The sequence below is a fragment of the Oenanthe melanoleuca genome, chromosome 1 (assembly GCF_029582105.1).
Source record: "Oenanthe melanoleuca isolate GR-GAL-2019-014 chromosome 1, OMel1.0, whole genome shotgun sequence".
Lineage (NCBI taxonomy): Eukaryota > Metazoa > Chordata > Aves > Passeriformes > Muscicapidae > Oenanthe > Oenanthe melanoleuca.
In genome coordinates, this window is record NC_079333.1 from 104,846,806 (window position 1) to 104,866,347 (window position 19,542).

The following is a 19,542-nucleotide window of genomic DNA, read 5'->3' on the forward strand; positions in this document are numbered from 1 at the left end:
TTATCTGTTTCAACCCACAATTTCATGCCAGTGATCTGGGTAAGAAGGGAGTAAGAGAATGCCTGTAGGGAACTACTCTGGTCCTGTCCTTAAGGTGCTATGGACAATGGCCCTTCCCAGTAAATTCCTTTCAATTTCACAACAGGTAAAGTTTTTCCACTAGGGAAGCATAAAAGGAAAAGACAATACCAACTGCAACACTTTCAGAGCAGAACTTTATCTTTAGGAGGTACAATGTGAAGGATGACTTAGAATGCATTTTCATTTTGTGCATATATGCAAGATTTGTGTCCAACCAGTCAAAATGATGGGCACCAGATAAAACCACACCAAAGTAAGAAAATTCTTTATGTGATATAAAGGATTATATCCTTAAGGTATTTCTAGTATTTATTTAATTGATGAAGAAGCTAAGTTTTACTTAGATGATAGACAGCTAACTTTACAAAGTACTAAATGCAAACTCAAAATTATAACCAGACTCTTTTCAATGTTACAATCTGGTCATTTAAAGAGGTCTATTTTATTTAAAATCAGCCTTTAAAAAATGATCTCTGTATTGGGGCACTCAGCAATGTTATCTGGCTATGAAATGCACATTTATAGCTGTGATTCATAATTTCTTTTTCAGTTCTAATGAAATGAAGGTAATTGCAAATTTGACACCATTTTCACTGAATAGACAAATTACTGTGGAAACAGGAACAGAAAAGGAACTATGAGGACACAATGTGCTGGCTGTAAATTTTTTTTTTTAAAAAAGAGAAGTTAACTTGTATCCTTCCAGAAGGCTTTTGCTGCTTATGAGATTCCATAAAGAAATCTTCCATAAAGTAGAACATCTGTCAGTCTGTGCAATCCCAATACTAGTGCCATGAAGAAATGCTGCTGTTTCTTGCATATTAAAATTTAAAAAAGGAATTATGTACTCATGACCAAGTACAGCAACACTGCTGCCACTTACATTTTAGCAGGTTGTTAAGGTAATATAATAAATCAAAGTATCAGACAGCTTTGGGAGTCTCCATTTGTAATTTGCTAATGCACAGCTCATGTATGACCTTGGTTCCAAAGTACAGCAAAGCTGATATTACACAAACCCACAGAAACAGTGAAGTTGAAGCTTTAAATTTGTCTCCACAATGGTCTGTGGGTTGATGCTGTGAGAGCTTCTCTTGTGTGCACACTGACCTGCCCCTGGCTCCAAGTGGCTCCTTTTGAATCATCAGCTGCACTTTACAGCACACTCTACTAAGAAGAAAAATGCCTGCCTGCATTTGTAAAATAACATGCAATTTGTTTTAAATCAAGGCAGTATGATGATGAATGTTTTACAACAGCTCTGTTAGCAGATAAAAAACTTTAAAAGTCTATAAATCTGAGGTTACAGTATGTTCTACTTCACAGCTAAACCTCTTCCTGCTGGACTCAATGTACAATTAAGGGCTGGCTGTATTTATTACTTAATCTGAGCAAATACTTCCATATTCTAATTCCTAGCAATGATACAAAATACATCAGGTACAGGACAGACTGGGGAGGGGAAAATCATCTCTTCCTGTGTGACAGATTTCCATAAGCTTTAAATTTAAATAATCTAAATACAAAAACCAACTTCCAGAAATTTTATCAACAGAGCTCACCTCACTGGAAAAGGATTAATGTATGCCTGAATTTACCTTGTATTTGCCTTTAATAATGCCTTCAAATAATCTTTCCTTGGTTCCATAAAAAGGCAAACAACCACTTAGCAGGATAAACAGGATCACACCACAACCCCAAACATCTACAGGCTTCCCATATGGTTCTCTTTTTACCACTTCTGGAGCCATAAAGTGAGGTGTTCCTACACGTCCTAAATGGAAATAAAAAGAAAATTGAGTCAAAGTGATGTGTGTCAAACAAAGGAATGAAGAATACCTGCATTAAACAAAAACAGTTTTAAAAAATTTTGTTCATGGTTTAAAGCTTTTACACAATTATTTTTACCTCAAATTTATATTTTATATATATGCAGTGAGATAAATTAGCATTTTCCCTTATACTTTATTTTTACTTTTATAAATTGAGGAATATTCTACCCTAGCTGGCAGACTGTGAAACAAGACTTGTAAGAGCACTAAGACTCTCCAGTGAAATTTGCCATATAAAAGCAAACCCATCAACTTGGACAATCTTTGAAACAGGAATTATTCAGAGAGCAAATATAAAGACACTGTAGAGTTCTAGTGCACACTCATAACTTGAAAAAGCTGCATCTAACTGGCAGTAGCAGAGTTTGGTCTGATGCTCTGCCCATACCTTGGCTGTTCTACTGAAACTGCCAACAAAAATGCAAAATGCCAGCAAATGTGTTACTCATTTATTTGAAGAGGGCAGTACCTTCCTGCAGGTGAAAAGGTAATGCTGATTTTTTTCACAGAGTGCTTTCATTGAGTGCAACTAATGTTTTCCTATTAAAAAAAAGTGTTTAGTACCAACTGCTCTTTTGAGCAGATAAAACTGATTAGAGTAACTTAATTCAATTTCTATGTAACACATTAAGCCAAATAAAAGTAATGAACATTTTACTTCTCCTCATAAATGTTTCCCATTGTAAAGAGTTTTGTTTCCACTGCAAAAATTAAGCTTGGAATGCTTAGGTTATCACTGACACTTACAAACATTCTATATTTGGACTACTCTGGTTCCAGCAAGTACCAACAGCAGAAAAAGAACATCAGTGTAGCAAACTGTCACCTTCTCACAAAAAAAGTACCCTCTTCACAAATTATTGTTGCTTACTACAGTGGATTTCAGAGGCTCCATTCCAGGCTTGCAACACCTGGTTAGGAGAGGCTAAAATGCAGCCCAGAGAATGTGTCTTGGGCTGCAATGCAGGATGTAACCAAAGGTATGTATTCAATCACCATCTGTTAAACCAGCTGGAGCAATAATCCTTATCTTTCCCACAACCCATCCTTCCTCCAGGGAGATATCTTCTGTTAATGGGCCATGGAGTCCCACTGCATGACTGATAAAATTCCATCATCCCACTGGGAGATGCTCCAGCCAGGGGGATGAGCCAAACATTTCCTACCTAGATAAAATCTGGGATTTGGAACATCAGAGAAGACTTTTTCCACTGGATTCCAGAGGAAAACCAGACCCTTTTACATCATCACTTCACCTTCAGAGGAAAACTGCACCTTCTACAGGAGCACTGCTCCAGCTGAACCACATCTGCCACTGCAGGAGGATGCAGCCACCATTTAATGGGACTGCTGCCAACACCCTGACTGACTGACAGGGTGTCAGGTTGTATTCTGACTCTGACAGTGGTTTGAGTGTTTTTTTGTTTTTTGCATTATCATATTTTTAATTTTCCTAGTAAAGAACTGTTAATTCCTATTCCCATATCTGCCTGAGAGTTCCCTAATTTCAAAATTATAATAATTTAGAGGGAGGAGGGTTTACATTTTCCATTTCAAGAGAGGCTCCTGCCTTTCTTAACAAACATCTGTCTTTCAAACCAAGACAGAATCTGAGGAGTTTGCAGGGCACATATTTAACTCAGTCTTGTCTTTGTAAGGTCTTGCTTGATTAACCTGTCCTGCTCACCCTGTGCATGGCAGTCAGCTAACTCACAGCACTGGGAACAAACACCTGGGAGACTATTTGGAAGTAGCTTCCTCAGTAAAGTCCATCCTTTGTTTATCCCACCTAATGCAGGAATATGATCTCACCATGTTCTGTTAATTAGTCCTTTTTGCATCTACAGGATTAAAATATTGCCAAGCAAATGTTGGGGATCTGTCTGTGACAAAAGGATGTTACCTCATCACTAGGCTAGCCTGGCCTCTTAAAAAGTCCCTGTGGTCCAGGCTGACCTGACAGTGAAGGGGCAGTTCCTTCCTGAGCTAAAAAAAGAATAAACCACCAAGATGCTGCAAGTCCAGCTCATCCCTTGTATCACAGGAGGTGAGGAAGGATATTTAGTCTGGACAGAGACACACATAGGGAAAAATGACTCATTATTCTTCTGGGCTGTACACACTTTGTAGGTGCGTGGTGTAATTTCAGCCTAACTGAGAAACCTCAAAATCAAATCTTCAAGATCACATATATGAGGTAAAGAATTATCTCCTTAGATAGGTCTCTGTTTTAAGATGCCTGGTGGCAAGGAAGACAAAGAAAATGGAAATTATATACACAACAAGTATGCATAAGTTGTTGTGATATTTTTTTGCCTTTTTATAATTTTGTATCTATAAGGTTTCATCACTTTTTTCCCCTTTGGATGCACCATTGGTGACAGGAAAAGAATCAATATTTCCAGCTCTGTATCAGGCTGTGCCTGTGCAAAAGCAGCAACACCTGCCTGTTCAGAGAGCATTTTTCTATGTCCTCATATTGCTCATGTGATGTTCGTGGTGTGTCACAGACTGGAAACCTTCGATTCAGGAGATGATCAGACACCTGGCTTACCCAAATCTTGTTTGTCTCAGTGGGAACTTCCTGAGACAAGGGTGCAGAGGAACCCATTTGCAATTTTGGAGCAGGTGTAACCTTTCTTATGTGTTTAAAAAAGATCTTTTGTGGTACTAAAGCTCACTTAAATCTTTTTGAACAATATAAATGGAAAATCGTATATTCTCTGGAAATTCTGCCTTCCCACCATGCTTTATAATTGCTGTTATAAAATCTGACTAGTGTGAAGAGGGATTACTCCAAAGACAAACAGGAGAAATCAGCAGAAGACAAAATATCACATGGGCTAACAAGCTATTTAAAAGAAGCATTAAGGTACAGTTGTCTGGATAAAGTAGCTAATGAAACCACAAACCTTATATATATCAAATTATATCTAATGTGCATTTTCAAGAATTATGTGCCACCCTTCTCAACTCAGGAACTTTTTGTGGTTTCAATAAGAAATTGCAAAGGTGAACATGGTACAAAAATGACTATGTGCTGTGAGAACAACGCTTAGAGGTTTGGGTTTTGCCTCTGGGTTTTTTTTTGCAAGTCTGCTGGGCATTTCAGTAGAGTGAAGGGCAACCTACAAAAGAACATCTTGTGTCCTTGCAAACAACTACATTTTCTCCTGATGTAAACAGCATATTTTGCAGCAACACATGCTATGAAAGCAATCCAACAGCATGATGGAATGTGGGAATTTAGGTGTCAAGGAGCTGGTCCTGGGATGGAGGGGTGGCCTCTGTGATGAGGGGCTGGAGTAATTTCTGGGGCAGCTGTTATCCTTGAGACCACCCCACTGGATTCACCAAAGAAGCAAATGATGATTTTGAAGTTATTTTAAAAACTGACCTGAGCAATACCTTTGAACTGCACTCAGCCCAGCAAAATTAACAAAGTGCACACATGACCTTACACAGATGGGGAGTTTTCCTATGTTGCAACTACAAGAACTATAAGGAATATCAGTAACAGTATAAATACAGTCAACAGACAGCAAAGTTGCCTAAATTCATGGATATCCACTGCCCTTTAGATTAAGTATAACTTCTGCTGAAAATTATTTGGTAGAAAAATGGGTCTTCTAAATATGTCCAGTGTAAAAGTTTAGACTTGTTCTCAGCTCAGTTTTAAAATATTTTAGAAGCTTTGGAATACTCTTTGGTATTTTGAGAGAAAGTTTGCATCTTTTTGGAGGCAATGTGAGAAAAAACAGTAAGCAAAGGCACTTTTCTCTGAAACAGGTAACTACTGCCTTCCACAGGCTTTTTATTCTTCAGAATATAAACACACTTAAGGATATATTAAAATGACTGTGCATGAAAAAACAACACTAATTGAATACAGATTTCATACATGCACACACAGAGGATTTTTAGTTGAGAAGAAATCATATGGAAGACTGGAATCAATTTCTGTCTGTGTGCTTTTAGGTTCTTCTTCTCTGTTTTAGAGTGGCATTAAATGACAATCATCACTATACAAAGACTCAACAGTGGCATGTAGCCAGTGTGATACCTGCCTCCATCCTTATCACTGTAAATGCCTACATCAAAGAGTTTGCTGTGTTGGGAAGCACTCAGTGCCTGGACAGGTACATCCAGGTTACATTGGTAAGGACACCTTATTTCTAGAGGTAAACTTTCTTACCAGCCTGTTTTTAAGGCATGTTGGCTGCCTGTAAATTTATAAAGTTGCTGATTTTGCTGATTTTTTCCTGTGGATAAACAGAGAGCTTCAGTCTTCTGGTGCTGTCAATCTGACATAATTTACAAGCACTAAAGATAAATTTTGACTTACCTTTGATAATTTAGTTTCTATGACTCTTTCCATATTATTCCAGACAATAGGGCTATGCTTTCCACAAGAAGAAGAGTATATAGAGAGACCCAATCAGATTTTGTCATCCCTAAGGCAGGGGATTGATGACCAAGATATCAGAAGGAGAGTCTTTCAACAGCAGTAGTATCTGAACGATGTATAAGGAAACAACTGGAACAAATAATTTTTAGGAAAAAAAAGTGAGGTACTAATAAACATCACCATCTGACCTCTCACAATAGTGTAATAAGAAATATGCTCACAAATTAAGGTGTTTCTAAAAGAGTGGGATGTCCAGAATAATGTGGAAGGAATCAAAGAATCACACACAACAGATCAGATAGGGCAGTACTTTACTACTCTTAATTCCTTTCCACATTACTCCAGACAATAGAGATGTTTAAAGCAGATGTACAGAGAAGATGAGTAGATTAAAAAAAAAAAGGAAAAAAAAAAAAGGGGGGGCAGGGAGAAGGGGTAATTCAGCTTCAGCACAGAAGATTGTCTGAAGAAAACGTGTTTAAAAGATGCATCAGCTGATTGGACAACTGGACATGAGTGTCCAGAAAACAAACCAAGCAAAGCTCACATGAGACAAATTATAATTAATTCCATGGCCTTTTCTGCCATAAAACTAATAGAGGAAGTAAACCTAAATGATTTCTTAACACATTAGCCTTCTGTAAGCACTCTCAAATCAGCCCAGAGGTGTCAGACAGTAAACCACAGTTGTATCTGTCAAATAAAACAAAGCCTTTTAAAGGCAAAGCTGTGAAGGGACTCACATTCTTTTAATTTTTAGGAAAAAAAAGAAATGGAAACACTACCCTCTAAGAGAAATAAGAATACTAGCATAGGACCTCAGCTTACAAAATTTTAGTTCTCCTTGGAAAACAAATGAAAGCTTTGAAATACAATCAGACACTGATGATGAAAAAGAAAAAGAGTCTGTGCAGTATAAAAACCCTTCAACACTAAAAAGAGTTTTCTAACCTGGGGTTTATAAAACCAAGAACCAGTTTGGTGAAGCACTGAACAGGCTGCCCAGGGAGGTGGCAGATGCTCCATCCCTGGAAACATTCAAGATCAGACTGCTCTGGGCAGCCTCACCTAGTGGAAGGTGTTCTGCTCATGGCAGGGGGCTGGACTGGATGACCTTTAAAGGTCCCTTTTCCACACAAACCGTTCTATAACCATTTTTACACTAATGAAACAAAACAAAGAACTAAAAAATTCTGTCCCCTTCTCCCCCCAGTTCCATAGTCTAATTTAGAGGGAAATTTATGGCTATGCCTCCCTTTGCTGTTTTTGTAGTAAGTCTAAAAACACAGCTCACAAAGACCCAAGAGCACTTATTTTTTATGTGCTTTACTTCTCTTAAGAATACATAAGATGTTTTCCAGTAAGATGATTATTTACTTTAGCATACTATGGGATTTTGAGGCATCTAACTCATAATACATGAAAATTACTAGTGGACTGGATTAGCATTATGGCATCTGTGACATTTTGCTGCTGAAGGTAAAATGTGAAAGGCAGTTAACTATCCACAGATAAAGAACCTCACCCTACTTAGGTCTATACAGTTATCTTTTTTTGTACTAGTTGAAACCAGGAGGAATGAAGTAGATTAAGAGAAGGAAATACCAATTGTGAACTCAATGGTTTTTGTTCCTTCAGACTTTTATATCCTATACTAGATAAAACCCCCAAGATTTAGTATCTAAGATATTTGATCTCAGGTAAATTTGATGTCACATTTAAGGGAATATTGTGACAATTCATACTATGCTCTGCAAGAAACCCTCTCCAAGGAAGGAGACAGAGATCATAATGTGAGATTAGTCTATTAAATCACTGACTTCCCAGAGGTGCCACTACTCCAGCTGTACCATAACAATGCAACAGACTGTTTACTGTCTATGTGCTGTTCCATAAAGGAATTCACTTATAAATTCTGATGATCTTTAACTTCAGCTGAATTGTTAGGTAATAAAATACAGTCACTCCTAAAATCTCCTTTATAAACATTTTTATCAATGGCATCTAGTATGATGTTACAGCTTTTTGTCATGAGCCCCTTTACACTTCTTTCAAACAACCATCCACCTGCTTGAAAGAACCCTGTAGTTACAATCCTTCTAAACTTTAAAAATCTCTCTTTGGACTTATACCAAAAGATTTTAATACCTGGGTTTAATTTAACTTCATTACAAGAATAATTCCCCAGCAATTTATGCACATTCAGATAAGATATCTTTGTCAAGTCAAAAAATGTTACAGTCCCATACAAAGCAAAAGCTTTAAGCTTGAAGGCTGGCTTCAAAGACACTGAGGGAGAAAATTCCCTTCAGTTTGTTCTCCTGGGGCTACACAGAATCTGGGATTGCCAGGCTCAGGTGTGTCAAGATAAACCAAAAGTAGGAAAACCAGCACAAACAAAGCACAGGGGATTTCAGGTCAGTAAAATTATCTTAATGTCATCATAGATTTTATTTAATAGAGAATTTTTTTATTTATGTACTAACCACCAAATGTAGGCATTGCCATGCTAGAAGGGAAATAATGCTATGCCAAAAGGGAAATAATTTACAATGTCAAGAGGAATCAATGTTTTCCATTCTAGAAATTAGAAAAGCAATGTGAAAGTGAACAGGTGGTTATGATACTGCTCAGACTTCTCTATTTGGATAATTTCTACTTGTTTATGAAACAATTGAGAAATAAGAAGTGCCTGTAAATTATTGTTACTATTATGACACTTATCCATAGGGCATATGAATATCACACTTAAACAAGTAAGTAGATAAACACTGATTTATAAGAAATTTATAGCCCAGCTCAAACAGCCAGTATTGACAGCTTTCATATAACACATATGGGTTACACTGTAAAACTGAAAAAATAAGATCTTGCCAGCTCTGTTTTGGGAACTGTCTGGTAATTTGTCTTCAGGTGGGATTCTGGCAGGGAAAAGAATTGCCAGATAACAGAGGAGTTTGTGCTTTAAGGACTGGAATGGAAGATGAGAAGAAAGAGAGGAGTCTGTTAAGGAGACTTTCCACAGTATATAAACGAAGTGGAATTGCTCTGGGTATCCCTGAAAATGAGTGGAATTTGAAGCTGAAAGCAACAAGTGCCAATGAAAAGGCTGAAAATTGGAAATGCCAGCTGAGAAAAATAAAAAAAAAAGAAAGAAGAAGTGTGTGAAAGCAGACCAAAATGGCAGAAATTGAGGTGGAAGAAGCAAGAGATACTGATAATTATCACAGTGATGAGGTTTGAGATCTTCTCTAAGAGCTGCAAACAGAATCCCCAGCACTGATCACTGCATGGAGATTGAGCACAGCAACAGAGAGTGGGATCACAGCGTTGGGAACAGTAACATGAAAGGAAGGTCATGGCAAACTTTGGGGAAAATGCAGTAGTTTCTTTTTTTTCAAAGTTGGACTTGAGTGTTTCTTGCTAGACAACTGAAAGTACACTGCATCTGACTACCCCCAGAAGAGTGGCTGGAACAGAAAAAGTGGGTAAAGCTGCTCAGCAGTACATAAAGGAGAAAAATGAGATGATTACAAACAAAAGTGTAGAAACTACCACTAAAAAAGCAGTGGCTGAGGTACAGATAATTTGAGTAACACAAGAAAAGTAAAGAAAGGAATGACTTTTTTTATTACAGCTTAACTGAATGGGTATTTTCTTGGAAAAGATGTCTCTAGTTAATAAGATACTTGGACATTTCCAGGGTATCAGCAATATCTGGAAGGGAATGGAAGCTGTTGGTGTGTTTATATTTTATTTGCTTTCTATTTTAAAAAACATACAAAAGTCAAAATGACACAGAACATTAAGTGATTAAATAAGGAATTTGAAGAAGCATGGTACTGAAGGAAGTTACTAACTTAGAAGAAAAAATATTAAAACCAACAAAATGTTTTGTTGTGGTCCCCTACTCTGGCAATGAAAGCATCAGAAAATTGATTGGGTCTTCATCTGTGCAGGCTGATTAAAGCATAACCCTATTGTCTGGAACAATATGGAAGGCAGCTAGAGGAAATAAAATCCACAGAAAACAAAACACAGTCAAAAATATACATACGTATCAAGATATTGATGTCTTATGCAATAATTACAATGAAATTTCAAAACACAGAGAGGAATCACATGTGAAAACTAGTAAGATTTTGCTATTAAACAGCACAGCATTCTGACAGGAATTGCCATCAAACAGGGGAGCACTGAAATGCTGCACTAAGCCCTTACTCAAGTGCTTCAGTGACTGCATTTTGATTTTCTTTGCTTTACCAAGCATGGAAGAATTAAGCCAAAGCTTGTTTTAAAGTGGAAAATTCTTTGGGTTTTTTCAATTTTATTCTGATCAAACCAGCATGAGCTCCTGTTGAGTACCATTTACAAGGATTTAATACTCAATGTGTGAATGCATGTCACATTGCACTAGCAATTTAGCTTGGCTGTGTGCATTTACCATGTTAACAAAGTCTTTAGTGAAAGATCATTTTTGAGCTCTTGTTTTGCAAGCCAGGCTGTGTCAGAAGAACAGAACTGTGCAGTACCACATGCAAAATACTAAATAACTTGGAAGGAAAATTTCTTACCTCCAGCAACTAGCCCAGACTCTCCTAACTGAATTGCTACCCCAAAGCCACCAAGCTTTACTGGGGCTGAATTTTCTTTAGAGGCAAGCAGTACACAGTGTGGCTGAAAAGACAAAAATCCAGACAAGTTATTACATTGTTTAAGAAACACAATCTGTATTTTAGAACTTCATTTCATAAATCTGTGAGTAGAAGTTAGATTTTGTTTTTTTAAAAACAATTCCTTAATTTCAGTTATCTTGTTCTCTGGCATGAACTCTTCTTTCTACATTGACTTCCCTTCTATTGCCCCAGGCACAGCAAAATCCTTTCAGAACTTATTAGAACCAGCAAGGAATACAAAGTGAAATTATGATAAAATGGAGATAAAAAACCTCATGTCTATAACTTCTTACCTGGCATTACCTTTCCTTTTTGTCTTTCATCCTGTTAACCCTTACACTGCTTCAATTCCCCAGCTGAAATATCCTGCCTATGATACATTTTGTGGGGTCTTATCCTTCCCAGATAACATAAACACTGTTTTATAAACAGAGAACATAAAAACTCTGTTTTGAGCCTTAATCACAGAATTCACTCAGCACTTCTCAAGTGCAGGAACGAAAATGAACACCCCTGGGATATTTCAGTGAAGGATATTCTTTAGATGCCTAAACTGAATTCCAGCCATAGCCATCTATACCTTTGATTTTCCAAATATAAGAGTGAGGTGTAACATGTAAAAATGAAATAGTATTATACATATATTATATCATTTTATACATATATTATTATATATTCAGATGGGTACTGACTGCTGTAGGAAGAAGCAGCATACAGACAAAATCTATTAGAACACAATTTGATATTAAATACACATACTCAAACAGCTGCATTTAATTTAGAAATTCCTGTGTTTACTCAAAGCTTCTTTTCAATACCATATTATTTAAAATGAAGAATCTCAAATTTGTATACTACTTCCTGAGAATACATTACTGCTTACACTGCAAAACTAAGAACTCAGAAGATGCACTAGAAGTTCAGTCTGACTACCTGTAAAGTTATCACCTCTAACCACCCAAGTCTTTTTGTAAAAGTTTAAATTATATGAGAACAAAGGCCTTCAAGACAATGTTTTGAGATCTTCATTAAATTTAGGCCTTATCATACCAGGTCTTCTAGAAGAATCCACTCTTAAATTTCCAATTTATAAATGCAGTTTTCAATTCCTTATGCCCCACTTGAAAGCGTACTATCAGGTGGTATTATTGCTGCACATTGTATTTCACTTCTGCCTTAGTGAAGTGGTTAAGCTGCACACTTTGGGCACATTCACATCCTCTTGTCCTGTCATTTTGAGTGAGAAAGAGCAAAAATTCTAATTCCAGGCAAGGAGAAAGGTAGATGGGAGAACGATACAAACGTTAACAAAACGTACCACTCCACTGTGGTGCTGATTTATCTTTACCCTATTCTGGAGGAAGTGACACTATTTCCATGAAGTATTAAAGAGATGACAGACTGCACCAACACCATTCTCACCCTAAAAGCCACTGGCACTGCCCACCAGAAACATAGTCTCTGAGAAAAAACCTCGAATCTCCAAATTCAGAGCAAAACTGAGAAAAAATTTATCACAGAACCTCTCTCAGCATAGCCCAAATGAACTAGGTTGAAAATGCCTTTAAAAAAACCAAACCAAACCAGTTACAACACCAGTTAAAACTTCCCCTTGCTGGCAAGTGTGCGAGTCAGCTGGAGCTCTCCGCTTTCAGAGAAGCTGCTGCTGTAGCTTTCTAACAAGAGGAGCTGCACGTTTCTCCTCCGTCTTCACCAGTGGTTTTGAGAACAAGCAGAACCTCTTAACATATAAATGGTAAGTGGCTTCTTTTATACTTAAGTTCTCTTAACTGCAGAGGTTAGTGATCTCCAAATCCTTTTCTAAGTATACCTAGGTTTAAGGATGTCTGCTTGCTTGGAGGGGACACAGCTCACGACAGTGAAAAGTTTTGTTTCCAATCCATTTGCAGTGTAAGCCAAGTTTCTCTCTTATTGACCTAAACCTGTCACTGCTAATACAAGTCCCCATAGCAAACATTCTCATAGAAAAGCAACTTAAACATGAAGTCATAGCAGTAGATGGGTTTCAAGATGTCTTTGAAAGCATTGCAGTTTGAAATCAACCTCTTGAAATTACTTGCCCTGACAATTTCATGTGGCAAGCATGAGAACAGCTGTTTGTGAAACTGCTCATGTACCCTACCAGTTTAATGCAATTGGTAGGGTCAGACAACATAGGATGGCAAAATATTTTAGACTCTCCTCTGAAAAATTCAGATTCTGTAAGAACACTAGGTCTTCTTAAGAATTTTACCTAAACTGTTGCCATTCTCACTACTGTGGCTGCATCACAGAATTAAATGTAAATTTGCATTTTTAAGGCTTAGCATGCAAATGGCATGGCCTAGACACAGATCTAGCATAAAAGCTATTTTAAGAATACATTTACAGCAGTGGTTTTTTTGTTGTTTTTTTTCCTGTAACAGTTGCCAGACAACTAAGTTTAGAGTGCCAAAACCACTTCTGAAAATTTTGTGAGATTATGGCAAAAAATCTCTTTCCTCTATAAAACAAAAAATATTCTAAATAAACTTTCTATGGTATTTCTTCTTGCTATGACAAACAAGTTGAAGACGGAAATTTTACCATTACTTATCAGTGATAACCATCTCTCTAAATGCCTTCATGTGACTGCTCTCCAAACCAAATCACACATTTTTCTGGTTTTCCTTCCTTGGTCAAGGCTGACTTTTATCTTTCACACTGCACCTTCCTGGTCAGCAATAAGCTTAGCGAAATTAAAAACTATCCAATGAAAGCAAAGAAAATCATGAAAACAAGGAAAGTTTGAAAACAATCTGTCACTGCATTCACGTGATTTCCACCTAATAGTAGTTTATTTGTGTAATACTGATTTGTGAATAGTCAAGAAAAAACCACTTAAATTTATGTGAAAGTGCAGATTTTTAATGACAAGCTACTGCAATAATACTGTCTCACAGGATTACTTATAACACAGTACATAGCCAAATAAATATTAATTGACGAATGCTTTTTAAATTGAAAACCAGTGAGTTGGATGTGAGAGATTTGAAGTATTTAAAATTAATACAGTTGAGTTTAGACTTGTTTTAATACACGTCTACATACTTTGTATCAACAATGAGAATACTTAGCCTACCCGTCCCTGCACCTTAGTTAAATTTTTTTCTGTCCTAGAAATGCTGGCACTAAGAACTGAACTAAAAAAATTTATAAATAAATTATAGATAAAAAATTTCTTAAGTTTGCAGGAAAATGTAATAGTTGACTTTTAAAACCCAAGACAGTAATAATGCTATAATTACAGAAACAGTTATCTGTGTGAGTACTCTACACCATCTGTTCTTTTTTGCCTTCAGATTACCTAGATTTACATTATTTTATGATATTTGGCTGAAACTCCTCCTACTCAGCTACACCAATACTTTGGTACATTTATTCCTTTTAGCTCTTGCTTTTTATGTTTATATCACATTAGACCGTAGGAAATAAAGCACGCAGACACATGAATGGAGATTTAATTCTTAAAATCTCTTTGTTTCTTTGCAGAACAGCTAAAACTCTTTACAAATGATGGCTGCCACTTCAGCTGATTTACCAACCACTGTTCCACACAAGGAAGAACTCTGGAGTAACCAAACCAACCTGACCATAAATGCCTCAGAAAGCCACAGTAATGGCAGCTGCTCCTTGGAAGACAACAACTCACTGTCACTTGCTTTGATCTTCTTTTACTCCATTATTTTTGTCGTTGGATTGGTTGGGAATATTGTAGCCCTGTTTGCTTTCCTGCGGATTCACCAGAAAAGGAATTCTATCCAAGTCTACTTGCTAAACGTAGCGGTTGCAGACCTTCTGCTGATCTTCTGCCTCCCCTTCCGGATCCTCTACCATGCCACCAACCGCTGGATGTTCGGGCGGATTTTCTGCAAGGTTGTGGGAACTCTGTTTTACATGAACATGTACATTAGCATAGTACTGCTGGGACTCATTAGTCTGGATCGTTACATAAAAATAAATAAGTCTGTGAAGCGCCCAAAGATGTTAACCACTGCCCGCAGTGTGCAGATCTGTTGCACGGTGTGGGCGATTGCACTGACAGGATTTATAGTGGTGGTTGCACCGTCTTTCTTTAAGACAAAGGACAGCAACTTTACCAAGTGCTTTCATTACAGAAGCAAACAGAATGCAGAGAAGACTGAAGCAATTTTAAATTATATCATTGTAGTGATTTTTTGGGTAGTTTTTTTCCTTTTGATACTTTCGTATGTAAAAATTGCCAAGAACCTTCTGAAAATTTCGAGGAGAAGGGCAAATTTTCCCAATGCAGGAAAATACACCAAGACAGCAAGAAATTCCTTCATTGTTCTCATAATTTTCACCATCTGTTTCGTGCCTTATCACATATTCCGGTTTGTGTACATCACATCGCAGTTACAAACCCCATCCTGCCACTGGACAAAGATCATTCACGTGTGCAATGAGGTGATGCTCGTATTTTCATCGTTTAACAGCTGCCTAGACCCAGTTATGTATTTCCTAATGTCCAGAAGTGTCCGTAAGACTGTATTGCAACTGATATGCACAAAACTTCATGGAGAGTCGAGTCTAAACCTGGAGAGCACTTCAGACATAAAACTTGGCCAATACGCTCAGGAGCGATTATCCACCACCACTCCTCACTCCAGCTACTCGAGGAAGAAATCTGTGATTTGAACATTTACATCAATCTCTGGCACTCCAGGTCACCGATTTCAGATCACAAAATCATCTACTCCACAGCTACTAATTCTGCCTCTTTCCTCCTGTTAAGAAAAATGGGAAGTCTTACTTCTGTTTGTGAAAATGAGAAGTAACTTTTCAGAAGAATTTTTTCGCTCTTGTTTATCCACGAAAGCAAATTAGAAGTTCTCAGACAAATTGTGTTGGACTAAACTAGAACACTAACTCTTTAGGGAGATTTCCAAGTAGGGGTTTGAATCTGTAAAAGTAAACTTGTATATACACATTAATATTAGTAACTTGTGGATGTAAATAATAGATGGATTTTGCAAAAAGTAAATTTTGTTCTGTTTGAAAGATCTAAATACAGATTTTATGTATTTTATGGTTTTTTCTGTTGTAATAGTTTTCCAAGAGATCAGTATTTTAACTACATTTAAAACTGTATTTTTAAAGAAAATATTTGAGAATTTAGCAACGTGCATCTTAAAAATGAAGTGAATACAACAGCTATTAATTCAGTTTTAAGTACAGAAGACACTCTTAGTTTTATTAAGCAGCAAAATTAAAATATTTGATCCTACTAAGACTCTTGTATTTCCAACATTTTAATGAGCGTCAAGGTCAAACACCTGAGGAAAAGCAAGCAATGCTTTCAGAAAATTTGAAATAAATGAAGGAGAGATGACATGGGTATTTCCCAAGATTTCCTTCAATATGAGAAATTTGATGACTGCACAAAGTAGTTCAATAAGGAACATAAACTTGCAGAATAGAGCAAAAAGATCAGCCAGGCTCAGCTACTGGTCCACTCCTAGATTTCCAAAGCCACACATTCCAGATGCATGCTTCCTCCCTGGAAGGAGACTTTTCTTCCCATGTGATTAAAATAATCTTGATAATTGCTGATGCCATGTGATCAGCAATGTAATACCAATGTTCCATAGCTACAGCTAAGCTATATTTTCAGATTAAAACTAAACAGCTTTATGTATTTAGGCACAAACAAATTTCAAACTGAAATATTTCCCAAAAACCAGAGAGCTAAAGGTGGGGATGTCTGGCACAAAGATGACTAAAGCAACATAACCAGGAACAACTTAAATGTCTGGCATAACAGACCAGAAAGGTGAAACAAATAGAGGTCAGATATCAAGCCCTGTAAAACAAGGATTTATTATCTTGACACGTACAAACAGTACTGCTCAAGTAAGCAGGTGTAAAGAAGTTGGTTTTAATATGACTACCAGTAACTTCTCTAATGGATCATGTGACTCTTAATGACAAATCTGTGCCAAAATGTGTGAATTATTACTAATTCCATACAACATTCTGATTTTACAGAAGATACTCATAATACTCTGAACAAAGTAAACATAAGGCTTCACCTCTGCTAGATATAAACTTGGTTTAATTTTGATGTGATTTTACATCATTCAGATTTGATGGAACTGGATATAAACACATTAAACAAATTACAATGACTAGCCAGTCTATTTTGTTTTAGTTTTCTTTTTAAAATAAAAAATAGGAGGTTTCTTAATCTTCAAAAGAATGATTCAAACAAACATGTAATTTCATAAAGATATGACAGTAACTGCCTTTTTTCTTACATATTTCAGCATACAATGCAGGTGTTTGTACAATTATTTCTGACTGATTCTCACAGTAATTGCATTTCATGATCTTTTATCTATTATTTTGTCATCCTATTATATTAATGCTTCTCTTGGTTTTGTATTTGTACAGTGCAATTTTATTATGCAATACTGTAGTTTGACATAGTCACATCAATTTTGGTACATCTAGTAGAGTTTATAAACCATAATTTCACAAGATATATATGTGATCTCATCATTCTTTCTTTTCTATGCTTATTCTGTGAGCAGTTGGCTGATGATACTGAACATCAGGTTGGGGTGAGGGTGTGGGCTGGGGAACTCAGGAGAGGACAGACATGAACAGCAGCAGCTTGAACCAAATGTGAATTTTAAAATTCCTTTGAACAAAGCGTTAGATCAGAATTTTCATTTACAAGGTTTGTAATTCATGGACACAGCAGCACTGCCAAAATAGACAGATCTCTTCCGAAGATCTAGTAGTAGTACAGGGTTTCGACACTGAGAATCCAAACTGCATTAAATTAATCAACTCTCCAGCTCAGAAATGAAAATCTGAAAGGGAATCTGTAAGAAAATCTCTAAGAGCAGGCATGGCACAGAAGAGGGGAACAGGGAAGACCACATGATCGTGACAAAGTGCAGCATTAAGGGAGCAGCAGTCAGAGCAAAGGAAAACCACAGAAAGCTATCAGAAAACATTTTTGTTTCTTTCAACTGTATGAATCAGTGCTTTGAGATGTTAAAGGCCAGGTGTATCAACTAGCTCAGAAAGGGATTTGAAACTAGGCAGTACTGTCATGTAGGAAGCAATTACTACTGACCAAAAAACAAAAGCAGGTATCTTTATTAAAAAAAAAAGAAAAATAATAATAATAATCCTTAATAATCCTTAAGCATAATAATAATAATAATAAACATTAATCCTACATATTTTTTTCTCCAATCAGTTTTCCCAACTTCGATGGTTAAAGTGCCAAGCGTTACAAAAAAATATTACAGAAGAACAAACAGTCCTGAAACATCTTGGGACAGCTGCTGAAAGTCACACTGAGACTTGTCAAATGACCACAGAACCAGTCACTCCAACAGTGTGTCTTACTTCTTTTTCCAGTGCTTCCTAAATACCTGAGTTTTCAGGTGAATTTTAACATTAAGGTAATTCTATTTATTTTGCTTTCTGTACTTAAAGGCTAACTCAATACACATCCCCATATAACTGCATGAATCTGATTTTTTTTTTTTTTTGTAATGGTTTTGAAAGCAAAACCAGTGAGAGACTCAAAGTCAGAAATGCAATTTAATAGAAAAAGGAGGAAAAAAAATATATGCAATAGTACAAAAGAAAAAACCATTGATGGAGTCAGAATACAACCTGACACTCTGCTAGTCAGGGTGGTAGCAGCAGTCCAGATGAAATGATCTTGTTGAAGTAGTGATTCTGTAGAAAGGTCTGGTAGCTCTTGTTCTCTGGAAACCAGTGGGTAAGGGCTGCCTTGGTGTTCAAAAATCTCAGTTTTTATCTAGGTAGGAAATGTTTGGCTCCTCCCCCTGGCTAGAGCATCTCCCAATGGGATGATGTAATTTTATTAGCCATGCAGTGGGACTCAATGGCCCATTAACAGGAGATATCTCCCTGGAGGAAGGGTGGGTCATGGGAAAGATAAAGAACATTGCCCCATCTGGTTTTTAACAGATGGCCCATTAGCAGAGGATATCTCCCACAGACATAAGAATCACTGCCCCACCTGGTTTCAGCAGATGGTGACAGAATACATACTTTTGGGTGTATCTTTATATTGTAACCTAGGACACTTCTTTACCCACATCTATAACACATACTTAAATACCAACCCATGGTGTACCAAAAACGTACCAGACTTGTGGTTGTTTTGGCTGGGACAGAGTTCTCCTCAATATGGGCTGTGGATTGGGCTTGTGATCACAATAGTGTTGACAGCCCAGAGATGTTTCAGCCATTGCTAAGCAGCACTTGCACAACAAGCAGGATGTCACTGTCCCTCAGAACACCCCAGCACTGAGAGGCTGGGGCTGCTCAAGGGCACAGGAGGGGACACAGCAGGGACAGCTGACCCCAGGAAATCCCACAGCACATGTGCCATGCTCAGCAGTAGAAGCCAAGAAGGAAGCTTGGCTGTGTTGCCGTTTCTCAGGAACTCACTGGGCACTGGTCAGATGGGGTTGCTTTCTGTGACTTTTTT

General features: G+C 37.1%; 2 protein-coding genes across 5 annotated transcripts in view; one reads left to right on the forward strand and one right to left on the reverse strand.

Moving 5' to 3' along the window:
* Positions 1-19,542, reverse strand: part of CASK (calcium/calmodulin dependent serine protein kinase) — a 186,807-nt gene that overhangs the window by 70,358 nt on the left and 96,907 nt on the right. For all 4 annotated transcript variants that reach the window (XM_056482692.1, XM_056482688.1, XM_056482682.1 and 1 more), the window contains exons 6-7: positions 10,896-10,998; positions 1,680-1,855 (exon numbers count right to left, since the gene is read on the reverse strand). In XM_056482692.1, the coding sequence (XP_056338667.1) occupies positions 1,680-1,855; positions 10,896-10,998 (279 nt within the window). The remainder of the gene's footprint in view (positions 1-1,679; positions 1,856-10,895; positions 10,999-19,542) is intronic.
* On the forward strand, positions 12,455-17,539 carry GPR34 (G protein-coupled receptor 34). Its single transcript, XM_056482725.1, has 2 exons — positions 12,455-12,753; positions 14,529-17,539. Exon 2 carries the CDS (start codon positions 14,550-14,552, stop codon positions 15,693-15,695), a length of 1,146 nt encoding a protein of 381 aa, XP_056338700.1. The 5' UTR covers positions 12,455-12,753; positions 14,529-14,549; the 3' UTR covers positions 15,696-17,539.

Excerpts from the sequence above, each read along its gene's own strand:
- GPR34 (XM_056482725.1), top strand. The coding sequence starts at position 14,550 with ATGATGGCTGCCACTTCAGCTGATTTACCAACCACTGTTCCACACAAG.